At 41.4% G+C, this 17164-nt stretch overlaps 2 protein-coding genes across 4 annotated transcripts; one reads left to right on the forward strand and one right to left on the reverse strand.

The window, feature by feature from the left end:
* The first annotated feature begins 79 nt into the window (after positions 1 to 79).
* LOC131136745 (hyaluronidase-2) lies at positions 80 to 12273 on the forward strand. 2 transcript variants are annotated; one of them, XM_078797888.1, is made up of 8 exons: positions 80 to 378; positions 6511 to 7134; positions 9159 to 9407; positions 9497 to 9643; positions 9914 to 10000; positions 10204 to 10398; positions 10684 to 10729; positions 10808 to 10919. In XM_078797888.1, exons 2-7 carry the CDS (start codon positions 6568 to 6570, stop codon positions 10720 to 10722), a joined length of 1284 nt encoding a protein of 427 aa, XP_078654014.1. In that variant the 5' UTR covers positions 80 to 378; positions 6511 to 6567; the 3' UTR covers positions 10723 to 10729; positions 10808 to 10919. The 2 variants fall into 2 exon arrangements, with proteins under 2 accessions (XP_078654014.1, XP_057939931.2); XM_058083948.2 differs by lacking the exon at positions 10684 to 10729 and having other exon boundaries at positions 85 to 378; positions 10808 to 12273.
* On the reverse strand, positions 12042 to 16358 carry borcs6 (BLOC-1 related complex subunit 6). 2 transcript variants are annotated; one of them, XM_058083950.2, is made up of 7 exons: positions 16214 to 16358; positions 15087 to 15598; positions 14574 to 14763; positions 14104 to 14286; positions 13705 to 13868; positions 13367 to 13450; positions 12042 to 12755 (listed from the first exon to the last, which is right to left on the reverse strand). In XM_058083950.2, the coding sequence occupies exons 2-7, from the start codon at positions 15585 to 15587 to the stop codon at positions 12630 to 12632; spliced, it is 1248 nt and encodes a 415-aa protein (XP_057939933.2). In that variant the 5' UTR covers positions 15588 to 15598; positions 16214 to 16358; the 3' UTR covers positions 12042 to 12629. The 2 variants fall into 2 exon arrangements, with proteins under 2 accessions (XP_057939933.2, XP_057939935.2); XM_058083952.2 differs by having other exon boundaries at positions 15087 to 15595; positions 16214 to 16356.
* Between the last annotated feature and the right edge of the window lie 806 nt (positions 16359 to 17164).

Here is a 17164-nt window from a genome sequence, read left to right on the forward strand (position 1 = left end):
AGGATTATGGGATTACAGCCAGTGTCGATGGTCATGTGAGCCGCCATGGTCATCTCTGACCTTGCTTAGCATCTCGCAGGAAGGAAGCTTAGCCTGACACACACACACACACACACACACACACACACAGTGCTGCCCACACATCTTTCCACCTCTGAATGTCTACCCTTTCTTTCTGTCTGTCTTCATTTCTTCAGCCAACCTTCATCGTCAGTCCATGGATGTTAGGTTCCTTGTGTTACGTCTCTTAAGCGTGCAGCTCTTCCATGCCCTCACAAATCCGGGATAACACTTTTGACTTTTGTAAAGTGAGGATTGATGGGGCAGGCGGAGGGAAAACAATGTCCAGACATTGAGGAGAGAACCAACTGGGCTTCGGTAAGTCTCACAACCTCTTGACCTCCAGGACTAAGGTTTTGTTTGGACCGTGTTAGTTATTTTTTAAGGTTTCATGGATACAATATGTAAGGAGATCCAGTGATAGCTAAACCACCACCGTTTGAACCACCGCCGTGAATGACGTCACAACCTCAGCTCATCAAGCATCTAGAAATGAACTCGAACTTGCCCTCAGACTGGAATGGATCGCTTGTAGTACCATTATTTGTTCTTCATTTCTAAATCTGAACAAATCACAGGTCAACCAGTTACCACAATTAATTGTGTTAGCCGTTAGAGGTTCCAGTGTCAACATGAAGAGGAAATAAGATCTTTTAATTTATACCAAAGAAAATTCACTCTATACTTGTGAAAGACTGCCGCCTTTCCAACGTTACTTGGTCATGTCAAAAAATCAGAAGGGCAAGCAATAAGTAACAATTTATCAGTGTCCTAACTGTGTTTATTTCATGTAAGTCATGGAGCAAAAGCTGTCTGTGTAGCATTATAGAGTGTGCATACACAGAGCGGTGTTGCTAATAGCCGTTTCCCACCACAATCAGCGACTAGACCCGCAAAAAAACGTGTAATGACTACATCACATGTTACCGATGCTGTAGAAAACCTAAGGCTAAAATGCTAAAGCTACCTACATTGAGAGACGTCTTTAGTAACCATTTTTCTTGAAAAACCTCAGACTGTTCAACCTCTATTTCCAGATCAGGGATCCAAAACGTATGGCTGAATGTTAAAAGCGGACATTTAATTCATTCATTCATTTTCTACCGCTTTTCCTCACAAGGGTCGCGGGGGTGCTGGAGCCTATCCCAGCTGTCTTTGGGCGAGAGGCGGGGTACAACCTGGACTGGTCACCAGCCAATCACAGGGCACATATAGACAAACAACCATTCACACTCACATTCATACCTATGGACAATTTGGAGTCGCCAATTAACCTAGCATGTTTTAAAAAGATAAATCACCGTTTATTATCAACTCCTATAAACGCCGGAAGTCCTTCTAAGCACTTGGGGGTTTGACCAACCACAACGGAGTGGACGTGCCTAGAGGCGGGCATTGGGTGGAATACATTAAAACAGACCGTTTTCATGGGGAGCATGAAATCCAAAGAAATCCATGTGGAATAGGTGCAGATCCTGGAAGAACTAGAAAGCGTATTGTTCCTCAACAGCTAAAATTTCCTGAAGCCCCTTCTAATCCATGCATTTTTATTTCTGTTTTGTTAAAGTTTGTTAGTTTTTATGTTATTCCGATATTTTACTTTCCTCAGGATGTACAGTACAGCCCTTTTTTTTTTTATCTATGGTTGTTAAAGGGCTTTATAAATTAAATTGGTAGTCATGCAGCAGCATTGATACTGTATGTGAAATAAATAATCTACAGTAATCCTAAAACTCTCCGCTTTACCGCCATGATCATTCACGTACGTAAACGGTATTTATTTTGGATTACAGGCAGATACAAATGAAGTCAACATGCTAGATCGCAGGGTGTACCATTTCGGCGTGAGCGCTCTTCAAGGAATCAGATTGGTGTGACATACAGTACTTATCGCGCTAATCTCACTTCCTGATTGGATCCTAACATGTGTGTCGATTAGGCAGCAACACCGGAGACGTGCAGTGAGGTTCGTGACTGGTGAGGCACTTTTTGTTCGATGCCGACACAGGAAGAGAATAATTAAAACCAATAAAAACCAAAATAAAACCAATAAAAACCAAAAAACGGTGATGTACACTCGGTGATGTTTCTATTATTGGATACATGCTGACAGACAGAAACTGACAAGCACCATGATCCAACTGAGTGCACTCACTGAGTGTGCTCAGATGGCCAGTAAGGCTTGTGCACTAAACCGGGATAGAAAAAAAATTAATAATACAGTTGAATGGACAATTGACAATATTTGATATTATCATTATTTGTTTTGACTTTTCATCACTCGGCCCCAACCGCCTTCCCTGGCACCTCACCTCACCGAGCAACACCTGGCAACCAACAGCACCAACAGAATAACATTGTAATCCAGCAACACCCACACACACAACAAAACCTGATGCTGGTTGCTTATGGTTTGGGGTTGCCAATATGCAGATAAGCGTCTGCTTTGATACAGGAAGTGACGGAAAGGTGGGCTCAGGGTGAGTCACAGTCCAGACAGACTAGTAAACACTGTCAGCTTCGTCTCAACAGATTAAGCAGCCATCCCGTTGTCGTTTCACCTCTGACACACTCGTAGAGTTGAGGATGAGGATTATGACTACAACTTAAAGATACTAGCTAATTCAGTTGACAACTTTGCATTATAATATTAGTCTTTTCTTACAATTTTGTGCAAAAAGCAATGCTATGTAATGAGCACTTGATAAAATTTATGTATACTAATAACGGCCGTGTACCTTAAACAGTATCATCACTTATCACTGTTGCTTTATTGACATTGGTCTTCACTTTAAAGATGGTCAATAGAAAGACTGGCACATATGCTTCAGGATTAAAAAGCCTTAAGTGAAAAATGACTATACATTCCATGCCCTTTAACCCTCTTAGAATTAGCGAGGAGGTTGATCTGGGAGATTATTCACTGTGATTAAGATCATCAGTTAAATACTTTAAATTAAGTGAAGGTGCTGAACTTTTAATATACACAGAGAGACGCAAAGAGACATTCTCCCAGCGTTAGCCATATTGTACTGAGCAGCCAGGTCGGAGGGTTTTTTGCAAAATATCACCTTTTCCCCTGAAAAGACACAGAAATGCGTTCAATACTTGAGTTGATAAAGTTAATATTTAACTCCTTAGCACTAGGATTTTTTGAGTAGCTTTAACGTTATACCGAAAGTGTATGAAAATGAATGAAAACATTAATGCCAACACGTATTTGGCTGGTGAACCTGGTCCTGGTTTGACTGGTCAGCAGCCAATCGCAGTCGCTATGCATGTTTTTTGGAATTCAGCCTAGATCATTTTATTTTATGTATTGTTTTTTTGACATCATCAGAGAGTTCTTTGCCATGAGATAACCCCAAATTTAACATACCCGACCCCCATACCCAGACTAATGAGTCACATGGCATTGGGGAGACAATATGGCTAATTGGGCATAATTAAGATATTAAGATGGTAGTGTGTTTAGTTGTGTTTTAAGTTGTTTTTGTTATCCAAGCTGTACACTGACTACTTTACATTGTATCAAAGTACCATTTCTTTAGTGTGAAAAGATATAAAAGCTAGAAGAAAAGATATAATACAGTTATAATACTGTTAATCTGATCTACTTATTATTACAGAACGCAGATGTATTATTTTCAGTTAGTTTGACTATAGGTTTTCCAGTATTTTCCAGACTATAAGTCACACTTTTTTCATAGGTTGGCTGTTCCTGCAACTTATACTCCAGAGCGACTTATAAATGAAAAAACTGTTTATGCTACATAAACACTGGACAACTTTTCTGTTCATGTTTATTTTTTGTGTAGCTGAATAACCATTGTGCTGTCATATCTTACACCTATTCAGCCTGTTCTCTATTCTTTTATTATTGTTAGAACTTGCCTTCCAAGAGGACATAATGTCTGTTTTGGTCAAGTAGTTTGGAAAATAAATTACCTTATACTTATACTCCAGTGCGACTTATGTATATTTTTTTCTACCTAATTATGCATTTTTTGCCACTTATAGTCCAGAAAATACGGTAATACAAAAAATATGTTTTGGTATTAAAATATGACTGTTTCTCCCCACCGGGTTGTGTTTAAGCATCATGCCACATTTTTGACTTACAACTTACCCAACATTAAAACGCTGCAGTACTCTCTGTAAACATGTGTGAAAAAAAAAAACTAGAATGTTCTCCTTGACCGGCCCTGACAGCGTGGCACTGAAATGTAGTCTCATATTGTTTGACAAAGTCACAGGTTACCTTTGCTTTACTGTTTCATCGGTCCACCTGATTCATGGATGCGTGAATTTCTACTTTGAAAGCGTCTGTAACTACTTTGGGGCGGGGCGAATGTAGTAGTACCCACTGCTGCTCAATCACAACAAAAAGTCTCCAAATAACAGAAAACTCTCCAACAATACCAGAAAAAGTAACTAGATTGTTGTTGTTGTTGTTTTTTTAATACGCTCTAGCACACCCGTGAGGATAAGCGGTAGAAAATGAATGAATGAATGAATGTTGCCAGAATTAGTGGCAATAATCCCCAAGTTGGCAACACTGATTGTGAGGCACTGAGAGGAAGCACTAATTGAGATAAAATTAAAAATATAGATGACCATTCATTTTTTCGGGTTGCGGGGGTGCTGGAGCCTATCCCAGCTGTCTTCGGGCGAGAGGCGGGGTACACCCTGGACTGGTGGCCAGCCAATCACAGAGCACATATAGACAAACAACCATTCACACTCACATTCATACCTATGGACAATTTGGAGTCGCCAATTAACCTAGCATGTTTTTGGAATGTGGGAGGAAACCGGAGTACCCGTAGAAAACCCACGAGGAGAACATGCAAACCCCACACAGAGGGTGGGATTGAACTCGGGAATATAGATGACTATTGATTGATAAATAGTAAATAAAATGCATTTTTAACTCTATTACATACAATCAAACATTGTATTATTAATGTGAAATTTGGTCCTCTTTCCTTTTAAAGGTAACTGTGTTGTGTTGATGTGCAGGGTTTCATTATATTTGATATTCATATGAGCTAGACCAGGGGTCGGCAACCTTTACTATGAAAAGAGCCATTTTACCCAATGCCCACTGAAGAAAAATAGCCTGGAGCCGCAAAACATATAGTATGTTTAAAACAACATTGGAGGGAATTTGGGGGTATCAAAGTAGTTCAGATAAGAAAAGACGAGTTGGAGTACTCTTGCTAGTTTTGGAGATAAACTTACATAAATGTATGTGTAAACTACTGTAAACGTAAAAACAAGTTCCCATGCCGCTGTTTTTAAATTATCTCGAATTTATTTTTTAGATTTGTAGGTAAGTATTACTTGTTTTTCTTCATGTACTGAACTGGATAGCAGTCAGAACTCACTCAGGATGCATTCATGGTCTCAGACAAAGTTGGATTTTTTAAAACTCATTACAAAAGACGTGCATTTTCCCCACTCGGGTGTTAAAAATATTCAAGAATCGCAAAGGGAGCCACAATAAAGAGGCTGAAGAGCCACATGCGGCTCTGGAGCCGCAGGTTGCTGACCCCTGAGCTAGACCAACCCTTTACACAACAAATGTAGATTCATGGAGTATTTTTAAACTTAAGCTCGTGCCCCACTGGGATCCAATATCATTTTAAAAGCAGCACAGGGATCCTTTAAGATGCTGAAGTCTCTCATCGTCTCTCTGCATATATTATTCACTGGTGGTTTAAACTCCATAGGAATATTTTGAAAGTTAAAGAAAGTCCATCTAGTAATGCTGTACGTGGGAGAAAAGGTCAAAAAGAACATCCGCATGTAACTAAGCTCCTTTTCACACCAGTATGACATTCGACATTTCTGTATAAGCCAGAAATGGAAGAACAAGAGAATAAAGGCCTGGTGTGTCTGGAGCCATTTTTCAGAGTATGATCCAAAGGGATAATGTCGTGAGCGTAATGGCTTTCAGCGGGGCAAATCATTTGATAATAATCCACACCTTACGACTGATCAGAATCCACCCAAATGTAACAAAATTCTACTTCTTCCTCTTTATAAAACTGCCTTGTCACTGATTACATCTGACAGGCCAAAACATATACACCCTTATAATGAATACTTCTCACTTGGTTGATTCCAACTTGGTTCGTGGGGGAGGGTGCACTTTTATCCAGACCCTCACCAAAAATGGAACAGACACCGATTTGCAAAGCTTTGTGGATTATTAAACATTCGTCTTCTGAGCTTCAATGCACCAGTGGTGCATCTGACAAAGTGTGCGCGGCAATGATTCAGGGCTGGCGAGGTTGAGCTGGGATAGGCTCCAGCATACCTCCATGGCCCAAATGAGAAGAGATATAAGCAGATGTGGTAATCAAAATTATTTGTTTTTTTCATGAGACCCAGAAGTCCAAAATTCCTTAAACGTGACTGCAATTTAGAATTCCTATTTTTCAGAAACATGATTGGTGACTGGGACCTGAATGAGTGACAGGCCGAAAGCTATCAGCTTCAATGGCGTGGAGCAACCCACCATTCAAGCCAAAAGTGACACTTTTCAAATGCAGGACTAAGCTATCACTCACATGGTGCTCCACGGTTCCACTGAGCCTCCTCGTCTTACTGCTCGCTGGCCTCAGCACTGCGGGTCCACCCCAGCCAGCACGTCCGCCTCTCCTGTCCGGACAGCCTTTTATCATCTTCTGGGCCATCGCCGATTCCTCCTGCTCCACCAGGCCAGATCCCGGATCTTTTGGGATGGAACGTGAAGGCCGGGTGGTAGTCTTCTACGAGGACACACTAGGAAACTACCCGTATTTCCTGGACAAAGACACAAGAATCAATGGGGGTTTACCACAACACACACGGCTGGACAACCATCTTCAGAAAACTCAGTTGGACCTCGATGCAGCTTTGCCCGCCCCCAGGTACCTTGGACTGGGGGTGCTAAGATGGTCTGCATGGCTTCCACAGTGGTTGAGAAACAAGGAAAAGAAGGTCGTGTATCAGGAGGCTTCCAGAAATCTCCTGAAGGCGTTCTTCCCTAACTGGACGCCCGAAGAAGTGGAGAATTGGTCAAGGGTAAGAAATAAAGCTAAAGCAGAAAGCGAAAAAAGAAGAAGTTAGAATCAAGTTAAAGTCTTTGGTAAAATCATGAAACTTTCCCTTCCCTTCATGTTGCTGTGGTCCCGTCTGCTCTTCTATTGTGATGTGACTTCATAGTGATGCACCACAGGTAGCACAGCAGTGGCAAAGGAGACCTTGTGACAAAGTGTGTGTTTGCATGATTTTCCCAGCAGATAAATCATGACATTCATGTAATAAGAAAGATTAAGGTTTTGCTAGAATCGTACTCTGCTGTTAGGCTGTAGCACAAAGTGATTCATATTGGTGGTGTGTGTTGCCATGGAGGTAAAGTCAACAGCTAATTCACTCAACTAGTGGGGAAGTATGCTAAAGGACACTTTGACAGAAGAATGTGGGGATCAAACCCAACCTTCAGGGTAGGAGACAACCATTTTGCTGTCGCCAAGTGGAGAGAAATTGAAAATTAGTTTAAAAAGTAGAAGTAAATGTAACATTGTTTGTAGATAGTTCGGTATTTTAAAACATATATCTAAAAAATGACAACTTATGATGCTGATGAACTTGGATGGGCGACGCACGTGAATTCAATTTCTTGTTTCCATGTATTCGGGGAAAAAAACGTCTAACCAGAAAAAAAATTTGGTGCAAATTTTCTATGTTAACCAACTTGCAAACCAAGGCATACACTAACTGAGGTTCCACTGTATATAAATGTTAACCAAAAAAAATTCAAGTATTCATTCATTCATTTTCTACCGCTTTTCCTCACGAGGGTCGCGGGGGTGCTGGAGCCTATCCCAGCAGTCTTCGGGCGAGAGGCGGGGTACACCCTGGACTGGTCGTCAGCCAATCACAGGGCACATATCGACAAACAACCATTCACACTCACTCTGCCAATTAACCTAGCATGTTTTTGGAATGTGGGAGGAAACCGGAGTACCCGGAGAAAACCCACGCATGCACGGGGAGAACATGCAAACTCCACACAGAAATGGCCGAGTGGAATTGAACCCTGGTCTCCTAGCTGTGAGGTCTGTGCGCTAACCACTCATCCACCGTGCAGCCAAAATTGAGTGATTAGCATGTAGGCACATGGTTGGTTGTCTATATGTGCCCTGCGATTGGCTGGCAACCAGTCCAGGGTGGGATAGGCTCCAGCATACCCCCGCCACCCTAGTGAGGATAAGCGGTATAGAAAATGGATGGATGTCCCTTGCGATTAATGTATCAGTGGTACAGTACGAGTAGATTATCCAATGTCTAATCAACAAACTCGTTAATGTTAATGCTCACGCCCCATGCTAGTGTTGTAGCATAAAAAAGTGACAAAACCCACAGAAGGAGTTGTCAAAAATAGGTGTGTTGACATCTAATTGTGAAATTACAATATAAACATTACACATAACGGCAAAGTCAGCAAGACTCAGTCTGGTACGAAATAATAAATCATTTGCATAATGTGAATTTATGCCGCAAGGCACGACAGTACAAATAAGTAAATGTGGTTCAGCGTCATTTTGAGTGTGTGTGTGTGTGCAAAGTCTATCCATGGTGGTTATTTAGAGAAAAGTCTGTCTCTCTGCTGCTCGGCACCTTGCAGAGTAATCCAAACTGATCCCGTTATCTGATGATCTCTGTTTGGCTCTGCAAAATTAAACGTGAGGTCACTGGAACAGTAAGTATCAGGCGAAAAAAAAAAAAAAAAAAAGTCGGGAAAGGAAGACTTTCCAAATCAAAATCTATTTAATTTGCCGATTTAATGTAATTTAATGATGCTGCCTTTTCAGCAGGGTTAGTTACACGAGCGCTCTCATTAAGTTAATTAAATAAGGTAAATTCATCGATTCGTTACTTTGCCTCCAGATGCAAGCAGCACACCACAAACACATCTTTGTCAACCGATACAATGCAATCAATTGTGCACGCAAACACCAGTCGAAACCAGACAAAACACTGCTACGGCTCCAAGATTTCTCCGGACCCGTCTCGACTGATGACGAAATTCTATGTTAACCCAGGTGGACTTTGAGGCAGCTGCGCGGTCGGTAATAATGGAAACCCTGAGGGAGGTGAAACGCTTACGTCCCAAAGCATTATGGGGCGTCTCCCCTTACCCTAGCTGCTACAACGGGGATCCTACCCAAACTGCTTTAGCCAACTACACCAACCAGTGCCCTCCTGCTGAAAAGGCCCTGAACGATGAGCTTTTGTGGCTGTGGAGACGATCCTCCGCACTTTACCCTCTTCTGTCCCTGGAGAAGTTACAGGTGGGTGATGCTACTTGTTCTATCATCCATAATGTCTTCAGCAGGACTACATCATTTGTTCACATCTATAGTTTTTTTGTTTTTAACAGGGTGGAACATCCGGAGGGAGACTTTATTTGTCCAGTGAAATCCAGGAAGCTCTCAGAGTGTCCTCTCTGGCTGGAGCCACATTCAATCTTCCGGTATTCCCACTGGTCAACAGTGTGTATGCCTCGACCAACACTTTCTTATCACAGGTGGGATACGAGTGTGTTAGCTGGCGTCTTAGCACCAACGACATCCATCTATCCATCCGTTTTCTATGCCGCTTATCCTCAACCTAATGCTTCCAATTAACATCCCATCCTCTTTGTGGCTTAAATTAAATGAATTCAGCTATTTGAGGATTTACAGTAGCTAGCCAACTATGGACAGTACTTTTAAAAGGATCTGCTGGGATGCAAAAGGTGCCCAGTGATCCGAGACCAGAAGCATTTTCATATGTTCTCCTCCTCCTCCTCCTCCAGTCAGACCTGGTAAGCAGCATTGGAGAGAGTGCGGCCATGGGAACAGCTGGAGTGGTCATCTGGCAAAGAACTGACACCAAGACAGAGGTTAGACATCGAGATTAGACATCGTATCTCACTTATCAAAATGGTTCTTGTACCGACAACAATAATCATCACCTTTAAAGCGTTGACAAGGGTAATGTACAATGTTGGATATTCATTTAAATCAATAGAATTATTTGCTATTGTTTTGGTGTTTTGTGTTTAAGAGGAAGAGTTTGCTGAGATATTTGTCTGCCTGTTCCCAGAGAGAATGTCAAGACCTGGCAGAGTTCATCCGCAAGGTCTTGGGACCTTACTCCATTAACGTAACCACGGCAACGAGGCTCTGCTCAGCCTCCCTTTGCCAGGGAAAAGGCAGATGTGTTCGTCAGAATCCGGCCAGCTCCGCCTACCTCCACCTCCCACCACCCCCTGACATGTTGGAGAAGGTGACAGAGAAGGTGAAAGATGGTTATACACCCTTATGTTCTAATCTTGACCATCAACATATAACATTGTTTTTATATTTTAAATCTTACAGTTCACTGTGATGTTAATAAGAATCGCTTTATTGATAGAGTACAAATATTAAGAGATTTCTTGTCAAATTTGGGCCGCAAATTTGCACCCTATGCTGATGTCGCGTGGTAAAACTACAAAAGGGGCGTTCAGAAACCTTAATATTGGCGGTTCGATTCTTGCTTCCACTAACCAGTGACTGTCATTGTCTATTACATTTCACCCAGCTCTGCCTGGTGGTCGCAGATGTCATTTTTCAACCATGACGTTTAGGTAGTTGAACTTTGACACCAGTGTCATGGAAAGTAGAGAAGTGAGTTTTACATTACATTTTTCGCCCCCTCCCTGAAGGCGGAAGCAGTAAAAGCCACAAACCAGCCCGACCCTGATACTAAGGCAGCTGAACCGGACCCAGCCGAGATGTGGAAGAAAGACTTCCAGTGTCAGTGGTACAAGACGACAGACAGGGACGTCTCGGATCAGCAGTCCCCCAAAGATGGAACCTCTGTCGAGGGGACGCTAGAACAAATTTCCAGAGATCTAAGAGGGACTTTGGCCACTTTTACAGTAGATTCCACAACAAAAGGTGCCTCTGTGATAGAACCAAGTGGAAACAAGTCTGTACTGATGGCTGCGAACTGTTACATAATTCTGCTGCTTGTGACTGCTTGTTTGAGTCTGAACTAAAACACACCCTGGGACCCTTGCTGAAGTGCCTTTGAGGAAGATGCCGTTGACCAGTGCTGCTCTGTACCATGACCTCTGACCTGGTAATGTCAATCAAGTGTGCATAGAATATAAATCTGGATGTGCCAATGCACAGCAGCACTGGACTGCTGGAAGTTGGTTTACAACGTTACATACAGTAAAGGATGATATAAACATCATCAATAACAGCAGTTTGTGCCCACTAATAATCATTTAAAAAATACTTCAAAGTCCAGTTCACAGTACAGTATTCATCCTCAGGATTTTGCAGTATTAATTTTTCCATTGAATATACACTGAAAATAAAGGGAAAAGATGGGTGTTGAACAACATTAAACTTAAAGGGGACCTATTAAGCTAATTTTGGGCGCTTTATATTGAAATGTGGACTCCGATAGAGCAGCTACACACAATAAACCACACAGAAAGTTTTCTAGATCTTCCAGAATTTGTTCGGCTACCTGTGACGGGTACAGGTAACCAGCGTTATAAAAAAAAACTCTTGAAACCGGGCAGTCAGAGCCAATCCAAACGTCTTTCAGGGCTCACTTCCAACTGAGCGAAGCTCATTATCTGAAAACTTGGTATCGTTTAACACAAGAATACCACATTCTAATTACATTTATAGGTCAGAAAAGTGGAAAAAATTCCTCTTTAAGCACAGAAGGACAGATTTTGACCTTTGCTTTGTATTATAAGAATACTTACTGTATAACTTGGAGGTTACTGGCCAAATGACACTGCAATTCAAAGTAGTTGAGTAGTGTAGGAAAGGGTAATGGACATTTGTTGTACAAACTGCCTGTTTTTGACATTATTAATAATGAATAGCTGCAACAGTAGTGGCCCTTGACTGACAAAATATAAACAAGCATAGTCCAGGGATGCCAGTTTAATAAACAGGTAACATGAATCACTAGTTTTAATTTCTTCATCCTATAGCAATCATGCAACATGTTCCAACTCTCCAAAAAAATGACATCTCATCATCACAAGCAGAGTTACTGAACTCACCAGTTTGCGGAGTAACCAAATAAATAACAAAGTTAAATAAAAGAAGCTATACACGATGCTCACCTTCTCTCGTTTGGGCCCGCGATGAAAGAATGTGTAGTTATTGCATTTTCATAAAAATAGACTTTGTTTCAGTCCCAAAAAAGAAAAAAAAAAAGTCATTGGAGCAGTTCAGAGGGGAAAAAGGGAAACATCGCCACCATGTGGCAAGTAGAGGTTAGTGCACCCTGCTCAAAGCTGGACGGATACGCTATGATCAAATTAATGACGTACAATACACAAATCATCTGTAAATAACACACAATCATAAGAAGTGAGGGGCCAAATAATCCAGTATGCCTTGTAGTTTACCCAGAGGTTAAGAATAAAAAGGGAGGACTGATACTGTACTTGCAGATGACCTGCTTGCTGCTTTTGTGTCTTCACTACAAAAAAGTGACAGGGCAGGGGGTTACTTGCAAATGGCCTCCAGAGCATCCAGGATGCGCTTGATGTCTCGGATCTGTGCCGCTAAGACGTTTATGGGCTGCATGGAACGGTCCAACTCCTCGCATCGAGCCATCAACGTGTACATGCCCTGCAGGGAGAAAGCACAAAGATGATGCCTGATGAATGAAACAACACAATGAAATGTGTGGTTATGTGTCTGCCTTCTGGAACTTGAAGGAAACCATTGTATGGTTTGGTTACATTTGACTCTACAGTGACATTGAAGTGGTAAGGTCAAGATTTGGCATTTAAAAAAAAAAAACATGCTTCTAGGGGTGAGCTGGATACTCAAACGAGTATCCCTTACGTATAAGGTATTTTTCCTGCACTACATGCATTTATTTTGTCGTGCAAACTGTGTAATCCTCATTAGAGGCTTGCTGCCAAAGCGCACCTCAACCTCGTGTGTGTGCGCCTTGTAAACCAGGGATGTCCAAAATGTGGCCCCCGGGTTGTTAGTAGACTACAGTGATGTTGTTATTGTAGTAGCTAATTCGGAGTATCCCAATGCCTCGCTACTTTTGTCCCAATGACGTGCATTGTTAGCTAGCTCATATTAACCGGTTTTCTGGCATTACAATGCACAGAAAAGTGAATTAAATGTGTTAATGTTTCACAAAAGGATGGTAAATAATGGCAAAATTTTTTAAAAAGTGCATTTCCCCTTTAAGGTTTCACTGTATGATACAAGTCTGGTACCTTTATACTCATATCCACAGACTCTCCCAGACTGTCCACTGAGTCTCTGTAGGTCTGAATGTAGCCCACACTCAAAGCTGTCATCTGGTCAGAGAAGCAGAAAGAGGAATCATGTAACTCCATCTCATTCAATTACATTTTATTTACATTAACAGCCAAAATCACAACAAAAAAGGTATCGCAAGGCACTTTACACATGCTACAGATCGATGAAAATGCTCCTCTAAAACAAAGAGAAACCAACTGAATCCCTGCATAAGCAATACGGAAAGGTACTGATCCGAGATGTTTTGTGTAGTAGAAATATAGAAACCACACACAAAAATGTCAAGACCTACATTCTGGATGGTTCCATTGAGGCTGCGCATCATCACCTCCACACTGTGCGCCACTTCCTGGGTGTGTCTCTGCAGGTCCACCAGGACGGTGGGATCAATGGGCGGGATATCTGCTGGTCTTCGTGACAACCCTCTGCTGCGGTAGATGGGACCTGAACAATCCGCTGGGAAAACACAATCCATAGATTAGATGGAGAAAATATGAATGAAGAAGTATTGTATTGGAATTAAAACTGCATCCATTTGGTCAACAAGTTGCTTGGGAAAAGAAGGGGAAATTAAAAATATGTATTTTTTTTTCTTTTAATAGTTTAATCTCTAACAATAACCAGATAGAGTCTGGGTTCTGTTCACAATTACTTCCCCAGAGGGAGTTTGTTCATCCACTGTGGTACTAACAGTCACTGCAGTCCAGACTGGGCTTGGAGCTCATCTTGATCTTCTGCTCCAGGTTCTTGGTGATGAAGTTCGTCAGGTCTCCATCATGGCTGACGGTGCCCTCCAGCTCTAGGGCCGAGGAGATCGTTGCCCGTCTCCCCTCGGACTGCCCACCTTTGCCTGCTCCACGTGCCCCTGCTCCACCTGTAGAGAAGTGTAATGAACACTTAATTATGCTTTTTCCACTTTTCTAACTTATAGATGTAGTTAGAATGTTGTATACTTGTATTAAACAATTACATAGTTTCAAATAATGAGGTTTGAGCATTTGGAAGTGAGCCCTGGAAGAAGGTTGGAAAGGCTCCCTAAGACATCACAGAGTGCCAGGCTTCCTTATATGGGCGTGCGGGGAAGTTCATAAATATGTGATAATAAAGACTAAAATGTACTGCATTAGATGCAAATATTGGCAAATCAGTGCAACGGTCTACCTCCACACGCTTGGCTGATCTCATCCAGGCTCTTGCTGTCCTGCATCCCTCGGACGTTGCGGACCCATACCTGGGCCATGATGTGCGGAGGGCAGGGGGTGTCATCCGAGGGGAGAACAGGAGGTGGCGGCGAGGAGGAGGTGGTGGAGGTGCTAGGACCTGGCGCTGAGGAGGAGTAGTGACGTAAAGACTGGAGGGCCAACCGAGAAAAGAGAAAACGGTAAATTAGCAAGCCATATTTGGAAAAAAAAAAATAATAATCACTTGAGCTGATGACATTACCTTTTATATGACAAGCCTAGAAAATCCTGACTTGACTAATGAAGTTGGTATCTAGTTTCGTAGTACCGCTTATCCCATACCTTCAATTTGGCTTGCTTAATTTGATAAGTTAAGCATGATTCGTAGTACAGGCCTCAGGTCTATTCCACTTGTTTATGATACTATAAACAAGGGCTGGGAATATCAGGGTACATCACAATAAAGCTTAGAGCTTAAATGCTGTCCACTCACCTCAACTTCTTTTCTCTCTCCAGCAACCTGAGTCCGCCAATTCTTTTCATCCTCCTCCTTGTCTTGTTTCTCTTTCTCATCGTCCTCCTCTCCACTGTCCAGGTCTGTAGCGACAGGACGTCCACTCCGAGATGCAAAATGTTTGGACGACAAGTCCTGCTGCCTGCCCGAGTCTTCAGGACGGACTCCAACTGAGTAGTCTGCTGTGCATGAGTCCTCAGAGGGCGAAAGGTCCATCTCATGAGACGGGTGTTGAGACAAACTACTTGTTCTCATGTTGTCCTCCATTTCTGTGACCAAACAATGGCAATCTTGAACTGCGTTTTCTCCACCGAGGTGGTTCTCTGTGTGTTTGAGGTACGTATCCTCTCTGGTAAAGTCCTCTTTGCCTCCTACACATTTCGCTACTGGAACATGAGGGCCGTTTTCCGAACAAGGAGGTGTCGCTATTCCGTTTGCCGTATCTGGCACTTCTGTGCCCACCACAGGGGAGAGACTCATCCCTCCACCTGCTGGAGGACAGACAGTATGTTAGTTTTTAATTATATAATATATGTGCTATATAAAAGACATTCACCCACTTGTCCATGTACAACCATCAGATCCTATTAAATTACCTATTAGCAACAACTGAAACTGCCCAATTGTCACCTAACAACGCTGCTTTGTATAGTTATGAATACTAAAAGTGTACTGTAATTAACCTTGTTGTTTTTTGTTTATTTTATTTTACACGTGGCAATTACTAATCCAAGCATTAGTTGAAACACAGCCAACTTTATTAGCACTAGCATTAAATCACATGACACCATATCCTGGGGCACGCACACAAGCAAAAAACAGACAGGTGAAAAAAAACAATGAGTGAAAGAATAAAACTCTTAAAGGGTAAAAGTAAACAAAAATGAGTGGCTTTGTTAATTGTAAAAATATATAAGTAATGTAGCCGCACTGCTAATTCCCTGCCTGTCAACAGCGGGTGCTGTTCAGTGAACTGAGCATCGCTAGCTCAGCTGTCAAGGCCTATGCAACACAACCGTTTTAAAACTCACCTTGAATGCGGGAAATACTTCAGTAAAGAGTGTATTCTACGTAGCGTATATGACAAAATTTAAATGTGTACATACCAATCCTACACTCTATTAGACAGGGTAAAAAATCACTCTTGGAGTTGACGACGTCTGCAAAACAAAACTGTGACCAAACGTAAAGTCCGTTTGAAAAATAGTTCCCCCTCCCGAAGAGACCCACAGTGGTTCCGCTTAAAACATGTAAACATGTTTGCGGTTATATATAAATGGTGGTAAAACAGTTGAAAGCAGCAATACAACAAAATGTATGTTGAAATGCATTTGAAAACATTATACGTCAAAATTATTTGTCAGTTTTACAAAATGGCACAATACAGATACCGGAAGTGATTGAACGTGGTGTTGCACCCGGAAACACAGACGGCAACGAAATGTTACTTTCTTGATATTTAACGCCGCCTATGTTTACAGTTTACTAAAACTAAATTAATTTATAATTATTTATAATTTATATTTTAATAAAAACTAAATACATTTCTTCCAACACAGAATACAATTTACTACAGTCGTTTTACTTTTGTAAACACAGTGTACTGTTTTTTTATTTACCTGTATTACGACCAAATATAATCGTCTTTGATTACGAAAAGAATATAAATATGGCATTCAAGTAAAATTCACACGCAAAAAACACATTTATCACGTGTGCGTGTAATGTAATCTTATTTCTATAATGTTTCAACTAGATCTTGAAATAACATTTTATGGATATTATTATTATTATTACATTTTCATTACTTTGTATTTCCAAAAATCTAATTGCATGTGCATTAATTAAAAAAAAAACATTCATTCAATTAATAATGCAGTACAAGAATGTGACCACACTGTGTCAGTACTGACACAACACATGCAATAACTTTTAAAAACAGATAAATTCCTCTTTATTATTGTATTATGGTGACAAAAACTGACTATTTTAACGTTACGACATCAAGATGACAAGTGTTGCCGTTTGATAAGATGAATATGTCAAATGCAGCATTT

Source organism: Doryrhamphus excisus, linkage group LG17, assembly GCF_037039965.1.
Source record: "Doryrhamphus excisus strain RoL-2023G ecotype Guam linkage group LG17, RoL_Dexc_Guam_v1.1, whole genome shotgun sequence".
Lineage (NCBI taxonomy): Eukaryota > Metazoa > Chordata > Actinopteri > Syngnathiformes > Syngnathidae > Doryrhamphus > Doryrhamphus excisus.

Bases quoted from the DNA above. Each gene is read 5' to 3' on its own strand.
- borcs6 (XM_058083950.2), bottom strand. From the start codon at position 15,587: ATGAGTCTCTCCCCTGTGGTGGGCACAGAAGTGCCAGATACGGCAAAC. The intron at 13,869-14,103 runs GTTAGTACCACA...GTGTTTTCCCAG, and splicing joins CAGTCTGGACTGCAGTGACT to CGGATTGTTCAGGTCCCATC. The intron at 12,756-13,366 runs GTACCAGACTTG...TTCTCCCTGCAG, and splicing joins CTGTGGATATGAGTATAAAG to GGCATGTACACGTTGATGGC.
- LOC131136745 (XM_058083948.2), top strand. From the start codon at position 6,568: ATGGCGTGGAGCAACCCACCATTCAAGCCAAAAGTGACACTTTTCAAA. The intron at 7,135-9,158 runs GTAAGAAATAAA...ATGTTAACCCAG, and splicing joins AAGTGGAGAATTGGTCAAGG to GTGGACTTTGAGGCAGCTGC. The intron at 9,408-9,496 runs GTGGGTGATGCT...TGTTTTTAACAG, and splicing joins TGTCCCTGGAGAAGTTACAG to GGTGGAACATCCGGAGGGAG.